The sequence below is a fragment of the Marmota monax genome, unplaced genomic scaffold (genome assembly GCF_021218885.2).
Source record: "Marmota monax isolate L192 unplaced genomic scaffold, Marmota_monax_Labrador192_F-V1.1 WCK01_AAM20220418_F8-fsc00038, whole genome shotgun sequence".
Lineage (NCBI taxonomy): Eukaryota > Metazoa > Chordata > Mammalia > Rodentia > Sciuridae > Marmota > Marmota monax.
This window is the reverse complement of record NW_026692498.1, coordinates 3,624,532-3,639,916: the sequence shown is the minus strand read 5'-3', so window position 1 is coordinate 3,639,916 and position 15,385 is coordinate 3,624,532. Positions and strand designations below refer to the sequence as shown.

Sequence of the window (15,385 nt, the reverse complement as noted above, 5' to 3'; positions counted from 1 at the left end):
AGAGGGCTGTGGCCCTTGCTGAAGGCCCTGGTGGGGACTCTGCCAGGGTCTGATGTGCTGGGGACCATGTCTGGGCACCCTGGGGTGGAGGACTCGGGAGGAGCAGCTCTCCTATGGCTGAGAGTTGAGCCATGGAGTCCCAAGAAGCCGTGTCCTGGCTGGCCCCTTCCAGAAGCCAAGGTTTGCTTCCTGGGCGCTGATGGGGTGGGCCTGCTCCCACCCGCGTGCTCTGGGCCTGCTGCCCTGAACCTTGGAGTGCCCCTGGAGTGTTCTGGGCTCAGAAGGAGTGGGCAGCAGGCCTTGTTCCAAGGCCACAGGGCCAGCGCAAGAACCCCCAAGCTTTCTGCAAATGCTGGGTACACCAGGGTTAGCCAGAGGGGCGTTGTTCTCACCAACAGTGCCAGGCCCCGGAGGGGAGAGAGGCCTTCCTCCCAGTTCTCCCAGGGGAGAGATTACCCCATTCTACAGGAAAACCACCTGAGGGTCTGAGACACTTAGGGTTACACAGGTAGGGACTGGGAGACCAGGTACACTTGAGCTCAGGCAAGGGTCACCAGTCCTGCCAGCCATCTGGACAGGTCGTCTAGCTTTGGGGTCCATGGCAGCAGGACCCACACTTGGGGATTGCTAGGGCTGCTGCCAGGTCGCCTGCCTTGTCTGGCTGGCTAGGGAGCAGGGTGGTGGGCATTGGTGGGCACCATCTTCACCAGTCACACCCAGAGAGCTGGTGTGCTCCTGCCACAGGAGGAGTGTCTCTTGAAGCTGTGGCCACCTTGACCTTTGCCCTTCCCACCTCCACCTGAGACCCACAGAACCATGAGGGCAAGATGGTTTGTTAGGGTTAGGGGTAGGGTTAGGGCTAGGGATAGAGCTAGTGTTATGGTGAGAGTGAGTTTGGGGCTAATTTCTTTGATACTGGGCAGGATTCATCTTTTACGGATCCTAACTATGCTCACTAAGTTTGCGGTGTCTGAAGGTAGTGCTGTTTGTGGGGTCGAGCTGGAAGAGGGGGCTCCCCCTTTGTCTCTTGGATTGCGGGGCCCAGGGGAGCTGGTGACCTGGCCACTCAGCCCCACCCTTCAGAACTTGTTTACCAGGACACAAAGGTAGATTACAGCTTCCTCCTCTCATTGGGGCCCTGAGGGTCAGGCTTGATTCACAAAGCCCAGGTCATCTGTTCAGAGCCTGGACGGGGAGTTAGTGGGCTGGTCCCCTGCAGTGCTTAGTGACTGGGAACAGTCCTCACTGGGCTCTGTTCTGAGCCTCCAGGCAAGCTGACGCCCTCCTTACAAGACAGACGCCTTGGGCAGGGGTCGCGAACTCGGCCCTGGGTAGCGCGGGCTCTGGGCAGGCTTTTCAGACTTTCTGGGTGTTTCTCAGTGATGAAGCACCCACCTGCCCACCTGTCCCCCAGCCTGTGAGTACCTGGGCCTCAGGCGGCCAGAGCGGGTGCAGAAAGACTGTGCCCAGATGTGGGCACATGCTGCTCTCCTTGGGCCTAGTGAGCCAGACAAGGCTGGCTTTGTTTACCAGGAGGATGTCCCCAAGCCCCTGGAATGGGGACCCTAATGGCCTGGCAGACAGGGAAGCCTGTTTGGCTACAAGAACCTGCTGGGGAGCCCCCTCCAGGCAACTCATCTTGTCCTGTGGCCGTGCAAGGTGGTACTGCAGCCAGACTCCAGGTCCAGGCCCATTCAGAGCGGGCACCCATGTCCCCTTGTCCCTCAGGATGCTCTTGGGGAGGACAAGACCAGGTGTTCTGGAAGTGTCTGAGTTCTACAGGTGCATTAGCCCCTCCAGCAGTGGGGTACACCACTGTTTCCTGGGGCCTGGGATGGCCTGGGGGCCGTCTGTCCAGGGCCACTGTTCCCTGCTGTGTGGCACTGGGCATAGGTTTTGCTCACCCGTACAGGGCAGGGTGTGTGCCCATCTCAAGAGTGGGCAGCACTGCACAGGCTTCCTCCGGGACCCTGCTCCAGACACCCAGGGAAGCCGCCCCATGTGCTGCCGTGGGGCCGCCTCTGGCTTCCTCTCCCCAGAGCTGGGGGAGGGGCAGGAGGTGTGACCTGGGCCACTCCTTCCCAGGCAGGCTGTGGTGCAGCCCGAGGTGTTGGGAACATGGGAAGTCTCCGTCCATCCTGCAAGTCCGTCCCACCCCAGCCCGCTCTGCCTTCAAGCCTCTGCCTCTGCCAGGGCCGCCCTGGGCTGCTGTGTGTCCACTAGGACCAGCCATGGTGGCCTTGTTGCCTGGAGCTTGTGCCAGTGTCTGGGGCCTCGGGCAGGTGCCTGGAAGAACTGGGGGTCACGCAGCAGGGCATGCGAGAGGTCATGGGATGAGCGTGCGTCCCTGTCCCACGAGTCTCCTGGGGTTGCTGAATCAGGACTGGGAGCCGGGCAGCTCAAGGGGACAGGAGTTTATCGGCTCGGTTCTGGAGGCAGGACGTCCACGGCAGAGGTGGGGCAGGGCCATGGTCCCCTTTGCTGTTGCGAGGTGTCCTCCCTGGCCCCCGGCTCCCGGTGGCTGCTGCAAGCCCTGGGATTCCCTGGCGTGTGCTTTCTTCTCACCAGGACAGGGCTGGGGCTTTGGGCCCTCCTGACCCGGCACAGCGGCATCTCGGCTCCACCAGAAAGACCTTATTTCCAAGGAAAGTCCCATTTGTAGAGACTCTGATTTGGGAGACACACTCTCGAGCCCAGTTTGAAGGCCAGGGTCCTGCTCAAGGCCCACAGCCTTCCTGGTGTAGGGCGTGCTCCCTGCTGGGCTGGGCAGGCCTCCCTGAGGGGCTGGAGGGCACTGTGCCCTCGGCAGGTGAGGCAAGGCTCCCAGGGCATGCTGGGAGCTGGGGCTGAGCTGTGCTTGGTGGCTGTGGGAGCAGGGGCGTCCCTTAGCCCCCTGACTGGGCCACATCCCACCTCCTGTGCTGTCTGGGGTGGGGCACTTCAGCTCCGAGTTGCAGCCAGGTGCATGACCCCTGCCTGTCCTCTGGGTGGCTCTGCCTGGCTGTGCCTTTGTCTGCGTGAGGTGCCCCTAAGGGGAGGCCACAGGTGCCCACGGAGGCTTGGCCTCTGCGGGTCCCAAGGCTTCTCCTGGATGGTGGTCCTCCCTTGGCCAGCTCTGCTGTGGGCCAGGCCCCGGCAGCCCAGGGTGCTGTGCCTCCCACCAGGGGAAGCTGGGCTGTGCCTTGGGTGGAGGCGAGGTCAGAGATCCGAGACCCCATGACAGCAAGATGCCTGGACCCTCAAGGGCCTCGATGCAGGGGTGACCCTGGGCCCATGGCAGTGAAGTAGGGGCTGCTGCAGGAGAGGCTGGTGCTCTGCACCTGAGACGGCCACCGCAGCCTGCTCCCGGGGCCCATCCTGCCCTGGTGCTGGTCTTGCTGGAACCCAACACCCCGCCCCACTTCAGGATCTACAGGCTACCTCTGGTGGGGCCTGAGGCTCATGCCTGGAGCCCTGCTAGGGTCCCCTCCCAGCCTGGGGCAGAGGCGTTTTGAATGCGAGGGCCTACAGCTTGTTTGGCTCCCTGCCAGCTCTGTGCTGGGGGGCCGTGGCCAGCAGAGTACCTCCCTAGATGGGGATGCTCTGGAGGAGGGCTGGGTTCTGCTCCTGGGGTGCACACCGGCCTTGTCCTAGCTGCTCACCGCCACTGCAGCTGCCCGTCTGCCTGTCCTCCTGGCCCACGACAGCCTTTCTGAAAGACCCCACAGTCAGTCCCCTTCCCATCACACAAAGGAGACTGAGTGTTGACAGGGACAGTCTTTGCCCACTGTGAAGGAGACGGCAGGTCAGGGCTAGGACCAGGGCTCCTGCCTCACCCCCTGACCAGTCAGTGTGGCCAGGCTCTGGCAAGGCTCTCAGAGGGAGTGTGGAGTCACCAGCCAGGGCAGGCATGGCTGTGACCATCCGAGGGGCCGAGGGGCCGGAGGCTCCAGGTCATGTGATGTGGATAAGCTCAGGGAGGAAATACAGAGCACGCTGAGGGTGGCCACAGACAGGAGGGGCCGGGGGACGGAACAGACCCAAGCAGGACGTGGTCCAGGCTGGGGCCTTGGGTGGCCCCGACACAGAGGAAAGACAGGGGCTCACGGCACACTCTAGACGCACAGGTGGTCACAGAGGGGTTCTCTTCGGGGGTGTGATGGCGGGAGGACTGGAGACAGACAAGCACTTCCCTTACCCTTCTTCTTCCGCACTGAGGCTTGCAAACAGAAAGGGAGGCGCCGTGAGCCACTGAGCCACGCAGCCCAGGAAGCCCCGCCCAGCTCAGGGTGGTCTGGGGCCCAGCAGGAGAGCCAGGCGGGGTCCTCTCCCACAGCCCTCAGAGCTGGCTCTTTCCTCCCTGGGAACCCACCCCCTGCCGCTGCAGGGAAGGCGCCTTCCGCCTCCTCCCGCACCCTGCACACAGCCCCGTGCTGGACTGGGGAGCAGGCCTGCCTGCAGAGGGCACCTGGGGCCAGCGCAGGTCCTGCTCCAACACCAACAGCAGCCCCCTTTAAAGACCAATCGCCTGCTGTCCAGGAGGGAGCCCCACATGACCCCTTGGAAGAGGGCCTGGCCCCATGGCTCCTTTCAGAGCAGATCATGGGTCACATGCATGCCCACGGCTCCTGCCGGGCACCCGCAGGAATGCATGGGCTGTTCTGAAGGGACCAAGAGGTCAAGGTGGGGCCAGAGGAGAGGACGGCTGTGGTTTCTGGGTGGGTCGCGCCCTGCAGCAGGGCTGCCTCTTCCAAGAGCCTGAGCCGCCTCTGAGCCTCAGATTCTAGCCCCAGCCTCCACACCTGGACCCAGGAGGACAGCAGCCGAGCGCCCCAGCTTGTGGGTGGTGTCTGCCAGGGAAGGTCGGGGGAGGGGCGCCTGTGCCTGTTTTATGCTTTTGGTAGGGGGCCTGGAGGTGTCCAGTGGAAGGCTGGCATCGGTCACAGGCACTGTCCAGGCAAGACGTCAAGGAGGGGTGCTCGCTTTTGCCCCAGGTCTGTCGCCTGCCCATGAGACCTGCCCTGGCCGCCATCTTCCTGCTGCCACTGCTGCCTCCCTTTCTCCGGCTCTGAGCCACCCTCTTTCCAGAGGTGTCCCTGGCTTTCTGGTAACTCTGTGAGGTATTGTGCAGTGTCTGGGCAGCCCATGTGGCCACCTCTGTTTATAGGTCATCGTGGCTTGTGTGGCTAATTGCCACCGTCCCCAGTCTACCAGATGGGGACAGGTGGCCAGAGCGTCTGCTTCCTGGAGACTTTCCAAGGTGCTGCCCCTGAGCCTGGTGAGCAGTGCCATCTGTGCAGGTCCCCGTGCGCTGCAGCCTTGGTCTGGGCCCTTCCTGCCTGTGCAGGGGCTCTGTGGGGTGCCCTAGAAGCAGGGTGCTGCTGTGGACGTGCTGCTGTGGGGGCCCTGCGGCCACTTACCGTTGTCCCCCAGTGAAAGGCCCCAGAATCCCAGACAGAACGTGTTAGAGAACAGAAAAGGTCACCACATCCTGCAGGGCTCCTGAGGAGCTGCCAGGGGCGCAGCTGCCAGGGCATGCAGGGCAGGAAGGGCGCGTCACCCAAGGGGAAGCAAGCTAGCAGAGGGCCGTGCAGGGGCGGGCGTGCGGGGCAGCAGAGCTGGGCAGGGTGGGGCGGCTCTTACCCAGCTCCTCCAGCTCTGCGGTCATGGACTTGGAGCGCAGGGTGAGGGCTGTGGTCGGCGCTCGCTTTGGAGGTGGGGGAGCTGGACGGGCAGACGGAGACAGGTGTGAGCACCCCAGGCCCTGCTGCCCCTCCCCCTGGCCTCTCCATTCCCCACTCCTGGACATGGCACTGTCCAGGGGCCAGGCAGGTGTCACTGAGGCCCAGGATGAGTCATGTGGCAGGGCCCTGTGGTCCTAGGGACTCTGGGCCACGATGGTTAGGACCTCACAGGTGTTTCGGGTGGGCCGGAAGGCACTGTGGGCCAGGGGTGGAGGACAGGTGTAACCTCTGCAGAAAGAGAGGCACAGCCCTGTCCCCCAGGGTCTGCGAGAGACTCATAGCACAGTCTGGATGGCTGCAGCAGCCGTAGGCCCTTAGCCACCACCTGCCAGGCTGGGCACAGGTCCCACACCCACCCTGTCCCAGTGGGGACACAGGTCCCTTGCTCCAGCTGATGGGGCTTTGGGAGGAGCTGGCTCTGCCCTCCTGGTGCACAGCTGGAGCTCTTCCCCTCCCCCTGCTGGATGGCCTCCCACTGTCCCTGCCCCTCCTCCAGTTCTGGGCATTCTCTCCCCAGCCCAGCCTTCCTGCTGTCACAGGACTTGGTGTCCCATGTCCCATGCAGCTGTCCCTGGGAGAGCTGGCTAGGAGGATGGCCGTGGCCTCCCCCTCCTTCCCACCAGTGGCCTGCGCTTGATCTCTCTCTGCAGGTTCCACTCCACTCTGGGAGGTGACCCTGGGTCAGTGTCATGGCTGGGGGTGGGGGGCAAATTTCAGCCCCCCGGGTCTGGAGGCACTCAGCTGAAGGGAAGGCCCATCCACCTGAAGCGGGCGTCCCTTCCAGGGCCCCTGCAGGGGATGTACCTTGTTTCCTGGCAGTGTCCTCAGGGTCCAGACTCCTGGTCACCGTGACGACCTTGAGGACAAGGTGATTCCCTCCCTGGCGGATCATGTCCACCACCTGCCTGTGGCCGACCTTGACGACGTTCTCGTTGTTGACCTGGAGGAAGACAGGGAACTGGCCTGAGTGGCGGCAGCAAAGGCAGCAGGTGCCAGGTGGGGACAGCGTGGGGTCCTACCTTCTGGAAGCCAGAGTGCTTTGGGGGAAACTGGGACAAGTGCCTGTGGTGGGGTCACCTGGCTGTGGCCCAGGGCCCTCTGCAGCTTCCAGGGACAGCTGGTTCTGGGGTGCCCAGTGCTCGCTCCTGTGGCTTAGGGCAGTCCTCATGGCCTGCAGGTCCCTGCAGAACCCAACAGGCGTGTCCAGGCGGGCTGCCCACCCTCTCGGCAAAGGGACCTGTGGCACTTAATCGCTTCTCACGCTGACCCTGACATGGCCCCTCCTCCCCTTTCCCCATCTGGAAGCCTCAGGTGGCACAAAGTGGGGGTCAACAAGGTGCCAGGAGGGGCTGCCCTGGCCCAGGGAGGAGGGGCAGTGCCCCTGTATGCTCTCCTGGATGACACAAGACCAACAGGGGTGGACGGGGCAGGTGTCTGGTGCCTGCCGTGCACACGGTCCAGCGGCAGTTGTCCAGTGCTGTGGGGTACACACCTGCTTGCCCCTGCCACCACACTGCACCTGGACAACAGGCTCCGCACCTGTCATCCCTGCGCTCTGCCCTGTGCCCCCCTCACGCTATCTCCAGCTAGAAGCAGGAGGGTCAGACCTGCAGGATCAAGTTCAAGACCATTTACGTGCAGAAGTACTGACACCTGTCCCTGGGTGACCGCCAGCCACCACTGGACTTGCTAAGAGTCGAACAAGGGACCCAGCTAATGCAGGAGGAGAGAAGCTGGAGTGGGCGATGGAGAGCTGGCTGAGGGCAGGCGCAGCAGCCACCTCAGGCACCTCCTGCTCCTGGGGTTCCCTCCACTCAGCCCGTGCACAGGGACTCCCGCCTGGGAGTCTTGCTCATTCACTCATCCACCCAGTACTTTAGTCGTGAGTGGCCTCTGAGAGCCGGGAGGCCAGGGCTAACCCAGCCGGCCATCTGTCCCTGCACACAGAGCTTCTGTTCTCATGGGGAGTCAAGAGCCAGATGGGAGGAAGGAGCACTGTGCAGGGGAGAGGTCCCCAGGACCATTCTGCCGTCTCTAGCCATCCCGCAGCCCCCATGCCACCCGCTGACCCTCACGGCCCCAAGCTGATTCTCTAGGACTCTGGTTCCCGGGAGTTTCTCCCCAAGGGTCTGTGGTGGACATTGCCCTGGAGTGACCTTGGCTGTTGAGGAAGCAGACACTTACTCCTGGGTCTGGGAGGTTAGTGGGCTGGGAACCCTTTCCTCTGAAGGTCAGAGGCAGATGCCACCCTCAGGGGAGGACAAAGGGACGAGCTGCTAACAGGGGCCTCTCCTGCAGCTCAGGGACTCGCACCTGTGCTGAAGGCCTATGCAGATGGACGGTGATGGGACCTCGGGGCCCCAAAGGTCACCCGCCTCCCACGGCTGGCACGCCTGTGTCCTGGGAGGTGTGCATGGGGCACCACATCAGGAGGACACGGAGGCCACACGCCACGCCCAGCCAACACCCGAGGGCGTCTGCCGGGCTGCTCTCCCATGAAGCAGCTCAGGGACAGCAGGTCCCAGGCGTGCTGCTTCTTGCTAGGGCCCTCGGCAGGACAACAGCCTCTGTCACACAGTCGTGGCCCTGCAGAGCCGTGGCCCAGCCTCCCGTCATTTAGCAGGGGCACGAGCGTGGCCACCTCAGGGCCCTGTAGGCACCCTCCACGCCAGGAGGGGCGCTGGACTCCGGCCACCCAGCCACCACTGAGCCAGGGTCCTGCTGTCCTTCTCTTGGTGCCGGCTGCTTTTGGAGGCTCCACAGAGGTCTCATTCTCTGGAGGTACTGCCCATGGGGCCCAGGGGCCCAGGAGTGCTCTGCCACGCAGCCCCAGCCCCAGCCTTTTCTCTTTTTTTATGTTGACACAGGGTCTTGCTGAGTTCTGAGGCTGGCCTTGAACTGGTGACCCTCCTGCTCCTGAGGAGCTGCGATTAGGAGAGCATGGCAGCCCCAGCCACTTTCAGAATGTTGGAAGGGGACAAAAGGAGCCTTGCAGGTAACTGGTCTCAACCAGACCAGGGGACATTTGTGAAGTTGATTTCAATTTGAGACGTGCAGATGACGGAGCTGACCATCCAGAGCCAGGATCACATGGAACCTCGCCCTGTGCCCACAGCCTGTCCCTCTGTGGGAGCAGGAACACATGTGAGGGGCCTGCCGTTGGCCTCTCTGCATGTGGCACAGAGGCAGGGGCCGCATGTCACCATCCCACGAGTTCCTCTGAACCCCACACACCAGATGGACACAGGTGAGGTCTGGGGACCCCGGGGGGAGCCCCTCACCTCAGCCCAAACTGTGTTGGCAAAAGGCGGTGCGGTGGCCCCTCAGGCGCCTGCAGGCAGCCCCAGCATGAAGCCCACAGCCCTGGTGACAGACACTTGCCTTAGTGCTCGGAGCCAGGATTCCCGTCTCCTGAGCCAGCCGAGAGCTGCTGGCCTGTCCATCCAGCAAGGCCTAGTGGGGACACCTCAATGTCCATCTGCTCCACACCCTCCAGGTGTGGCTTGGGCTCTGCCACATGGCATAGAGCACACGGTGGGCCACCAAGCTGTCCCCGGGGCAGGAAGGCCCTGATGGAGAAATGACTGCCCACAGCCTGTGCCCTGCCCTGATTTGGGCAGGGAGCACACCTGTCTGCCAGGGACCCTGCAGGGCACAAGGCCTGCCCAGAGTGGGCGGTTCCCACACTTCCCACACAGGTCCGTCCTAGCCTGCTGCCCGTGTGGAACCTGGGTCACCTTTCCTGCTGCCCCGAGGCCCGGGCTTAAGCCTGCCTGCTCCTTGCTCTACCCGCTTTCTGCCCGTCCCGCTCTGAGGCCTTTGGGCACTGGTCACCCCCACTCCACCCAGATTGGAGAGGCCCTTACGGAGATGTGTGCCCACAATGAGGCCTGGCCGCATCCATGTGCCCGTCTCCCTCCACCTGTGCAGGGATGTCTTGCTGGGGGTGAGCCGTGGCACAGTGGTCCCCAAGGCTGGATTCCCTCCTCAGGGAAAGCGAGCCCCTTTCCTGGACAAAGGGACGGGCTTCTCAAGCTGCAGGGACACAGGGGTGGCAGCACCCCGCAGCGGTGCTCTGACCTCGGTCTCTCTTCGTCCTCACCCCTCCAACCAGGTCTGGAGAGCTCCCTGCTCTGGAAAGCAGATGAGCTTGGCACAGCGCCTTCCCCAGAGGAGAGGCACCCTCCGTCAGAGCCGGGCTCAGGGCCGCTTTGCCCTGGCCTGGGTGGGCTCTGGGGCACCTGCCCAAGGCACGCGAGGCCACTGCAGCTGGAAGGGCACACACTCCACAAGAAGAGCAGGGCGGCAGGGGCTGGACGTGGGGCGCTCGCCTCGCACGTGGGAGGTATGGGGTTGAGCCTCGGCACAGGGGAGATTAGTAAAGGTATTGCCTTCATCTGCGACTGAAAAGATGTTTTAAAAAGAAAGACGAGCAGGACGAAGGCACACGGTGCCCGCAGTACCCGCCACCTGGGCCTCGCTGGTGGGAAATGCCGCAGGACCTGTGCAGGGAGTCCCTGTCCACCACAGCAAGCGCAGAGGGCCACCAGCTGAGTCCCATGCCTCCCAGCCTGTGGACAGGCCAAAGCCAGCTTAGCCGGCCGTGGGTCTTCAGAGCCAGCCTGTCCCTAAGGCAGAGGCCACGGGGTGCTCATGTGCTGACAGAGACCCGGAGTAGGGAGGCCTGCTGGTGCCTCACCTGCCCACTTGGCATCCCAAACTCACTCAAAATCCTGGACCTGCAATTCTGGCATGCTGCCACCGGGGGGAGTTGCTGCACCCACACCAGGCTCCGGGAAGCACTGAGGCTCCTGGAGTTCCCGCCTTGGAGAAGAGAGAGCCTCACAAGTCCCAGGCCCAGTTAAAAGCAAGAGAGCAACGTGCCTCTCCATGCGTTACCCTCACATACAGACAGGGAGTGAACCCCACAGCCACGTCCAGGGAGGTGGCAGGACCCCAAGCCACAGGGCATTCAGCCAGTCAGGGATCAAGACGGAGCGCACGCCTTCCTCATCAGTAATGCTCCCACATGACGCTGTTCAGAATATCAAAGCTGTGCACACTCCTTCTAGGCCAAGAGACTAACACTGCTCCAGGTTGGTTATGGCAGAGGCCCTCTCCTCGGCCGATTCTGCGTCTCCCCCTGTCTTGAAGTGCCTGTCTGTCGTTGCTATGATATTTACGTTTTAGCTATTATCTGCTGGCTCATTGCTTTGGAAAACGATGGCTTAGCTTGGGATTGCTCAACAGTGGCATTACTGTGATTTTGGACCTGTTCTTTGTTGTGGGTGTGCACTGTAGGATGTTTAGCAATGTCCCTGAATTCTACCCACTAGATGCCAACGGCTACCCCTGCACCTGAGATGGAACCTAGATCTCACTGTCACGGCACAGACTACAGAGCACACCGTGGGGACCCCTGTCACACTCACCCCAGGATAGGAAGCCCCACCCCATGGACAGATGTCTGAGCCAGTGGCCTCTACCCTGCTGGAGAACAGCGCCAGGCATCCCAGGGGAGGTCAGAGGCACCCCCAGCTGGGAGCCGCCTGCCTGGCTCCCTCCCTTTGTCCCCCGCCGTTCCCAGCACACCACTCTCCAGATACACCAGAATTTTAAGTAGACCAACGCTCAGGATCTGCTTCATGACTATGCAATATCTATTCATAGTTCAGCCATATAGTTAACTGTGATTACTTTGTTTTTTTCCTGTACATTTTTCCCCTGGAGCAAAATGATTTTTTTTTTATTGATTTAATTTTCTATGTACTTAACAGTAATTCAAATCCAAACACTTCCTTAATTATGTAAATCTCTTCAACATGTTCAAACCCATTTGGTATTTCAAGTCTGTCTGCTTGAAGAAGTCTCTCTTGAGGACTGTGCTTTGCTCTTCATGGCCAGAACCCACCGTTTCTGCCTCTTGTCCTCTTACTGACATCCTGGGGATTTCTTTCATGCTTTCTTATGAGGGACATATTGAACCCCAAACTCCACATTGCACTTGTTTATTTGTTTTACAGCCTCCTCTTTTGTATGGATGCCCTTCAGTAACTTCCTTAGGAAGGAATCTGGAAGTCTTACTTCTGGACACACTGCCTGTTTGAAAGTGGCTTTATTTTCATATTTAATTGGTAGTTTGGCTGGGTATAATTTATGAGGTTGGAGGATGGGTAAAGTCAGCTCCTAAGATGAAGTATGTAGGTGACACTTATAAAGTCTAGACAAAACACAACCCCCAACCTAAACCCTCAAGGAAAGCAATCATCTAAAGGCTTTGGAGGCCAAAAAGAGGTGGGTGGATTTCATGTGGAGTTGAAACCTGTTAAGTTTGGGGCCAGTGTGGTGGGAGAGACGGGAAATCAGAGGGCAGAACCCAGGGCGGCCACAGCTGCCAAAGCCAGGGGAGACTCCCAGCAGAGAGGGCAGAAATGTGGCCCCATGTTCTGTGTGCACCCCCAGGTCTCCAGGGAGTGTCAACTGTGTGGGCACAGGGCTGACCCAGACATCAGCCACTGCAGTGAGGCCACGCACCTGTGGGGAAGCTGAGCTGCCCCTGCAGGCCACACAGGGGCTAACCAAGCCAACGATCAGTCACAGCAAAAACATGGATGTTCATCTGGGGAATACAGCAGAACCCAGAGTGGCCGCGGCACAGCATTCACAATATTCAGGATACAATTCAAACCTAATAAACTCAGAGATGCCCCCGAAGTTACAATTATCAGATGAGGACTTTAGAAACAGCTATTATCACAATACTAAATTACATAAAGGAGAATATACTTATAATGAGTAAAAGATAGGGAATTTTGAGAAATAAAATGGAGAGAACTAGCTGAAAGCATTAAAAGTAAGAAATATCTGAAATTTAAAAAATGCTCTGGATGGGCTTAAAAGCAGAATAGATATGAAAGAGTTAGGAGCCAGTGATCCACCAACAGAACCTGTCCACTCTGAAGACGAGAGGAGAACAGGTTTTTAAAAGAGTGAACAGATTCTTATGACTTAGGGAGCGATATCAAAGGGTAACATAGGGGTAGAGCCCTAGAAGGGGGGAAGTTAGAGTCGTAGAGGAGAGAGGAAATGAATCAGAAAAAATATTTTGGGCAAAAGCTTCCCAGGCAGGCGAGGAACATTAATTTATAGATTCAAAACAGTGAATCCCAACCAGGAAAGAACCCCAGAGGGCCACGTTTTGCTAAGAGCCCAGGCAAGGGGGAGACGCTCAAGCAGCCAGAGAAGAGGGCCCAGCTTGCGGGACGGCGCCCCGAGTGCTTGCAGACTTCACATCTGAAACTCTGCAGGTCAGAGGACGGTGGGTGGGCCACCCTTAAAAACGTGGGAAGGAAAGAACTTTCTGTACCTGGTGGAAATATTTTAAAAGAACGAAGGCAAAGCTAAGACCTTTATAGGGAAATAAAAAACAAAGCTATTTGTTACCAACAGATTTGACCAGAGAGCAGGCAGAGGAGGGTCTGTGGGGCGAGGTCGTGGGGGCCGTCGGAGCGGGTGAACCCGAGGACACAGGAGCCTGTTTTCCCTCTTAGTTCAAAAGAGACGTGAGGGACGCAGATCAGCAGCACGGTCTTGGGGGAGTCGCGGGCGGGCAGAAGCACAGCGGGCGCACCACGTGTCCAGGTGCGGATCCTATGTGAAGTCCACTCAGACCAAGAAGCTAAGGCTGTGACCCTAGGCCAGCACCAGGAGGTGTGGAGGACACGCGAGAGCCCATGGGTAGGTCACAACAGCCTGGGACAGCAGCCAAGGCGGCAGGGGAAGCAGACAGTCTGGAAACTGACCGGTAAGCGTGCATGGACAGCATGGGTTAGATCAGGTGTCAGTGGGTAAGACTCCAGGGATAAGCACCACACGGGGTGGATCGGAAAGACCGAGTGTGCTGAAAGGGTACAAAGGGAGACGGGGGCCCTGGTGGGTGGATGTCAGCTGCAACCCCGTCCCTTCCGCCACTAGAGCAGCACTTGGGCGCGTTCGTCTCAATTTAAATACAAGGTCACTATACAACCCAGAGATCCATTGGCATGTCCCCAAGAGTGCCGATGGCACGTGTCCCTGTGAAAGCCTGCCCAGAGTTCACAAGGGCCACAGAGTGCGGTGCGGGGCCGGGACAGCTGCTGGGGTCCAGGGTGTCCCTTTTGGGTGACATTGACATATACCTGGGGGTTAGAGTGTCCGATGGCCACACCACAAACCATCAGCGGCCCCCCACTGGGCTGCCCATTCTAGGAGACCGACGGTACGGCGAGAGCAGCCACCTCGCTGGAGTGGCCCACGGAGCCTTGGAAGGGGGAGCGCCAGAAGAGCAGAGTGACGTTTCATGACGGCAAGAGGGAATTCAGAAGGGGGCCGCGACCGTCACATGATGTCCACACCTAGCAGAGCCTGGGCCGGAGGGGGCCAACCGCAAAGAAGGAAAGAGGAGGGCAGGACCCGGGGCCCGGCACATCTAGCAGGCGCACGCGCTCTTCGGGACACTGGAGGCTGCGCTCCCTGTGCTCACTGCCAGGACTGCCCGAGGGCCTGAAGGCGGTCACCTTGGTCCTGTGCCTGGGACTCCCGGCTCCAGCGTGGGATCTGCTGACTCGTAAGAGCCCACGCTGCAGGGTCCCTGGAGCTCCCCCGAGCCTGGTGTGGCCGTCACCCAGACAACCTGTCCCTCAGCTCCAAGAGGGTCCCCAGGTGCTCCTCTAGCGCCCCCGCCTCCTGCTCTCCCTGAGGCTCCTCGCGGTCACCCTAGGCCTTCTGGGGCCGTCCTTTGTTTTCGAAGGTGCCCCTCCATTTCCCACCCTTTCCTTCTCTCTGAGAGATCTCAACGACTTCTCCTTTAGTCGCCTCTCAGAGGTCTCACACCTGCTGTGACGTCCTTAACTCCCGGGCTGGGGTGGTCCTCTGCACAGGTCGCAGCGCCTTCCTTGACCTCAGCCCACGGGCTTGGTGGCACCCAGCCCTCCCCTTGTCCTCGCCGTGTTGCTGTGCACCAGCCCTTTCCTGTCAATTCACCGGGTGTCCGCAGCCCCAGCCCCCCCCGCCCCCCCCAGCCCCCACCCGGCTCTAAGTCTGACTTCCGTGGCGGCAGTATTTCTCAGTATAGTGAAACTGAGAAACTGATTGGGCTAAAAGATCCCAAGTAAGAAACATGATACGAAGGAGGAGAAAGTCCCCAGCTGGGGCCACAAGACTCCAAGACCTGCTGTCAGGCGACAGTAATCAAGGCCAGGTACCGGCAGAGACCCACTGGACCAACGAGACGGAACAGAGGACCATAAGGAGGCCACGTGGAAATGGCCACCTGCCCTTGGCACCGCAGCGCCGCTCTGTGGGTAAGGACAGCCTTCGACACACGTAGCAGGAAGAGCTGGGCCCCCCGCCGACTGTGGACCTGGACACAGACCCAAAGCCTCTCCTAGAATCAACAAATGAGTGGAGTCCCAGTGAACCGTGGGACTGTAAACCTGCCGACCACGCAGCAGCAGGTCTGCGCGACTCCGAGTATCCAGACATCCGGACACAGCGCAGGCACACAACCCTCAAAGGACGTGGACAGGCTGGACTATGTCCATGAGCAGCTTCCGCTTACAGAATAAACACAGCCACAGTGGTGGCCACCTGTGACGCCTGCATTTTGGGAGGCCAAGGCAGGA

General features: G+C 60.3%; 1 protein-coding gene and 1 long non-coding RNA gene across 17 annotated transcripts in view; one reads left to right on the top strand and one right to left on the bottom strand.

The window, feature by feature from the left end:
* The window catches only part of Shank2 (SH3 and multiple ankyrin repeat domains 2), a 402,506-nt gene that overhangs the window by 20,002 nt on the left and 367,119 nt on the right, over positions 1 to 15,385 (bottom strand). For 12 of the 14 annotated variants that reach the window (XM_058579387.1, XM_058579391.1, XM_058579384.1 and 9 more), the window contains 3 exons: positions 6,528 to 6,663; positions 5,623 to 5,703; positions 4,178 to 4,198 (listed from right to left, as the gene is read on the bottom strand). In XM_058579387.1, coding sequence (XP_058435370.1) covers positions 4,178 to 4,198; positions 5,623 to 5,703; positions 6,528 to 6,663 — 238 coding nt within the window. The remainder of the gene's footprint in view (positions 1 to 4,177; positions 4,199 to 5,622; positions 5,704 to 6,527; positions 6,664 to 15,385) is intronic. The other 2 variants (XM_058579385.1, XM_046444919.2) reach the window with 1 other exon arrangement.
* LOC131424193 (uncharacterized) lies at positions 5,653 to 14,745 on the top strand. Of its 3 annotated transcripts, XR_009226846.1 has the most exons (4): positions 5,653 to 6,403; positions 6,508 to 8,504; positions 8,591 to 8,970; positions 9,838 to 14,745. It is a non-coding gene; the product is annotated as an uncharacterized LOC131424193 (long non-coding RNA). The 3 variants fall into 3 exon arrangements; XR_009226845.1 differs by having other exon boundaries at positions 6,508 to 6,719; positions 8,591 to 14,745; XR_009226844.1 differs by having other exon boundaries at positions 8,591 to 14,745.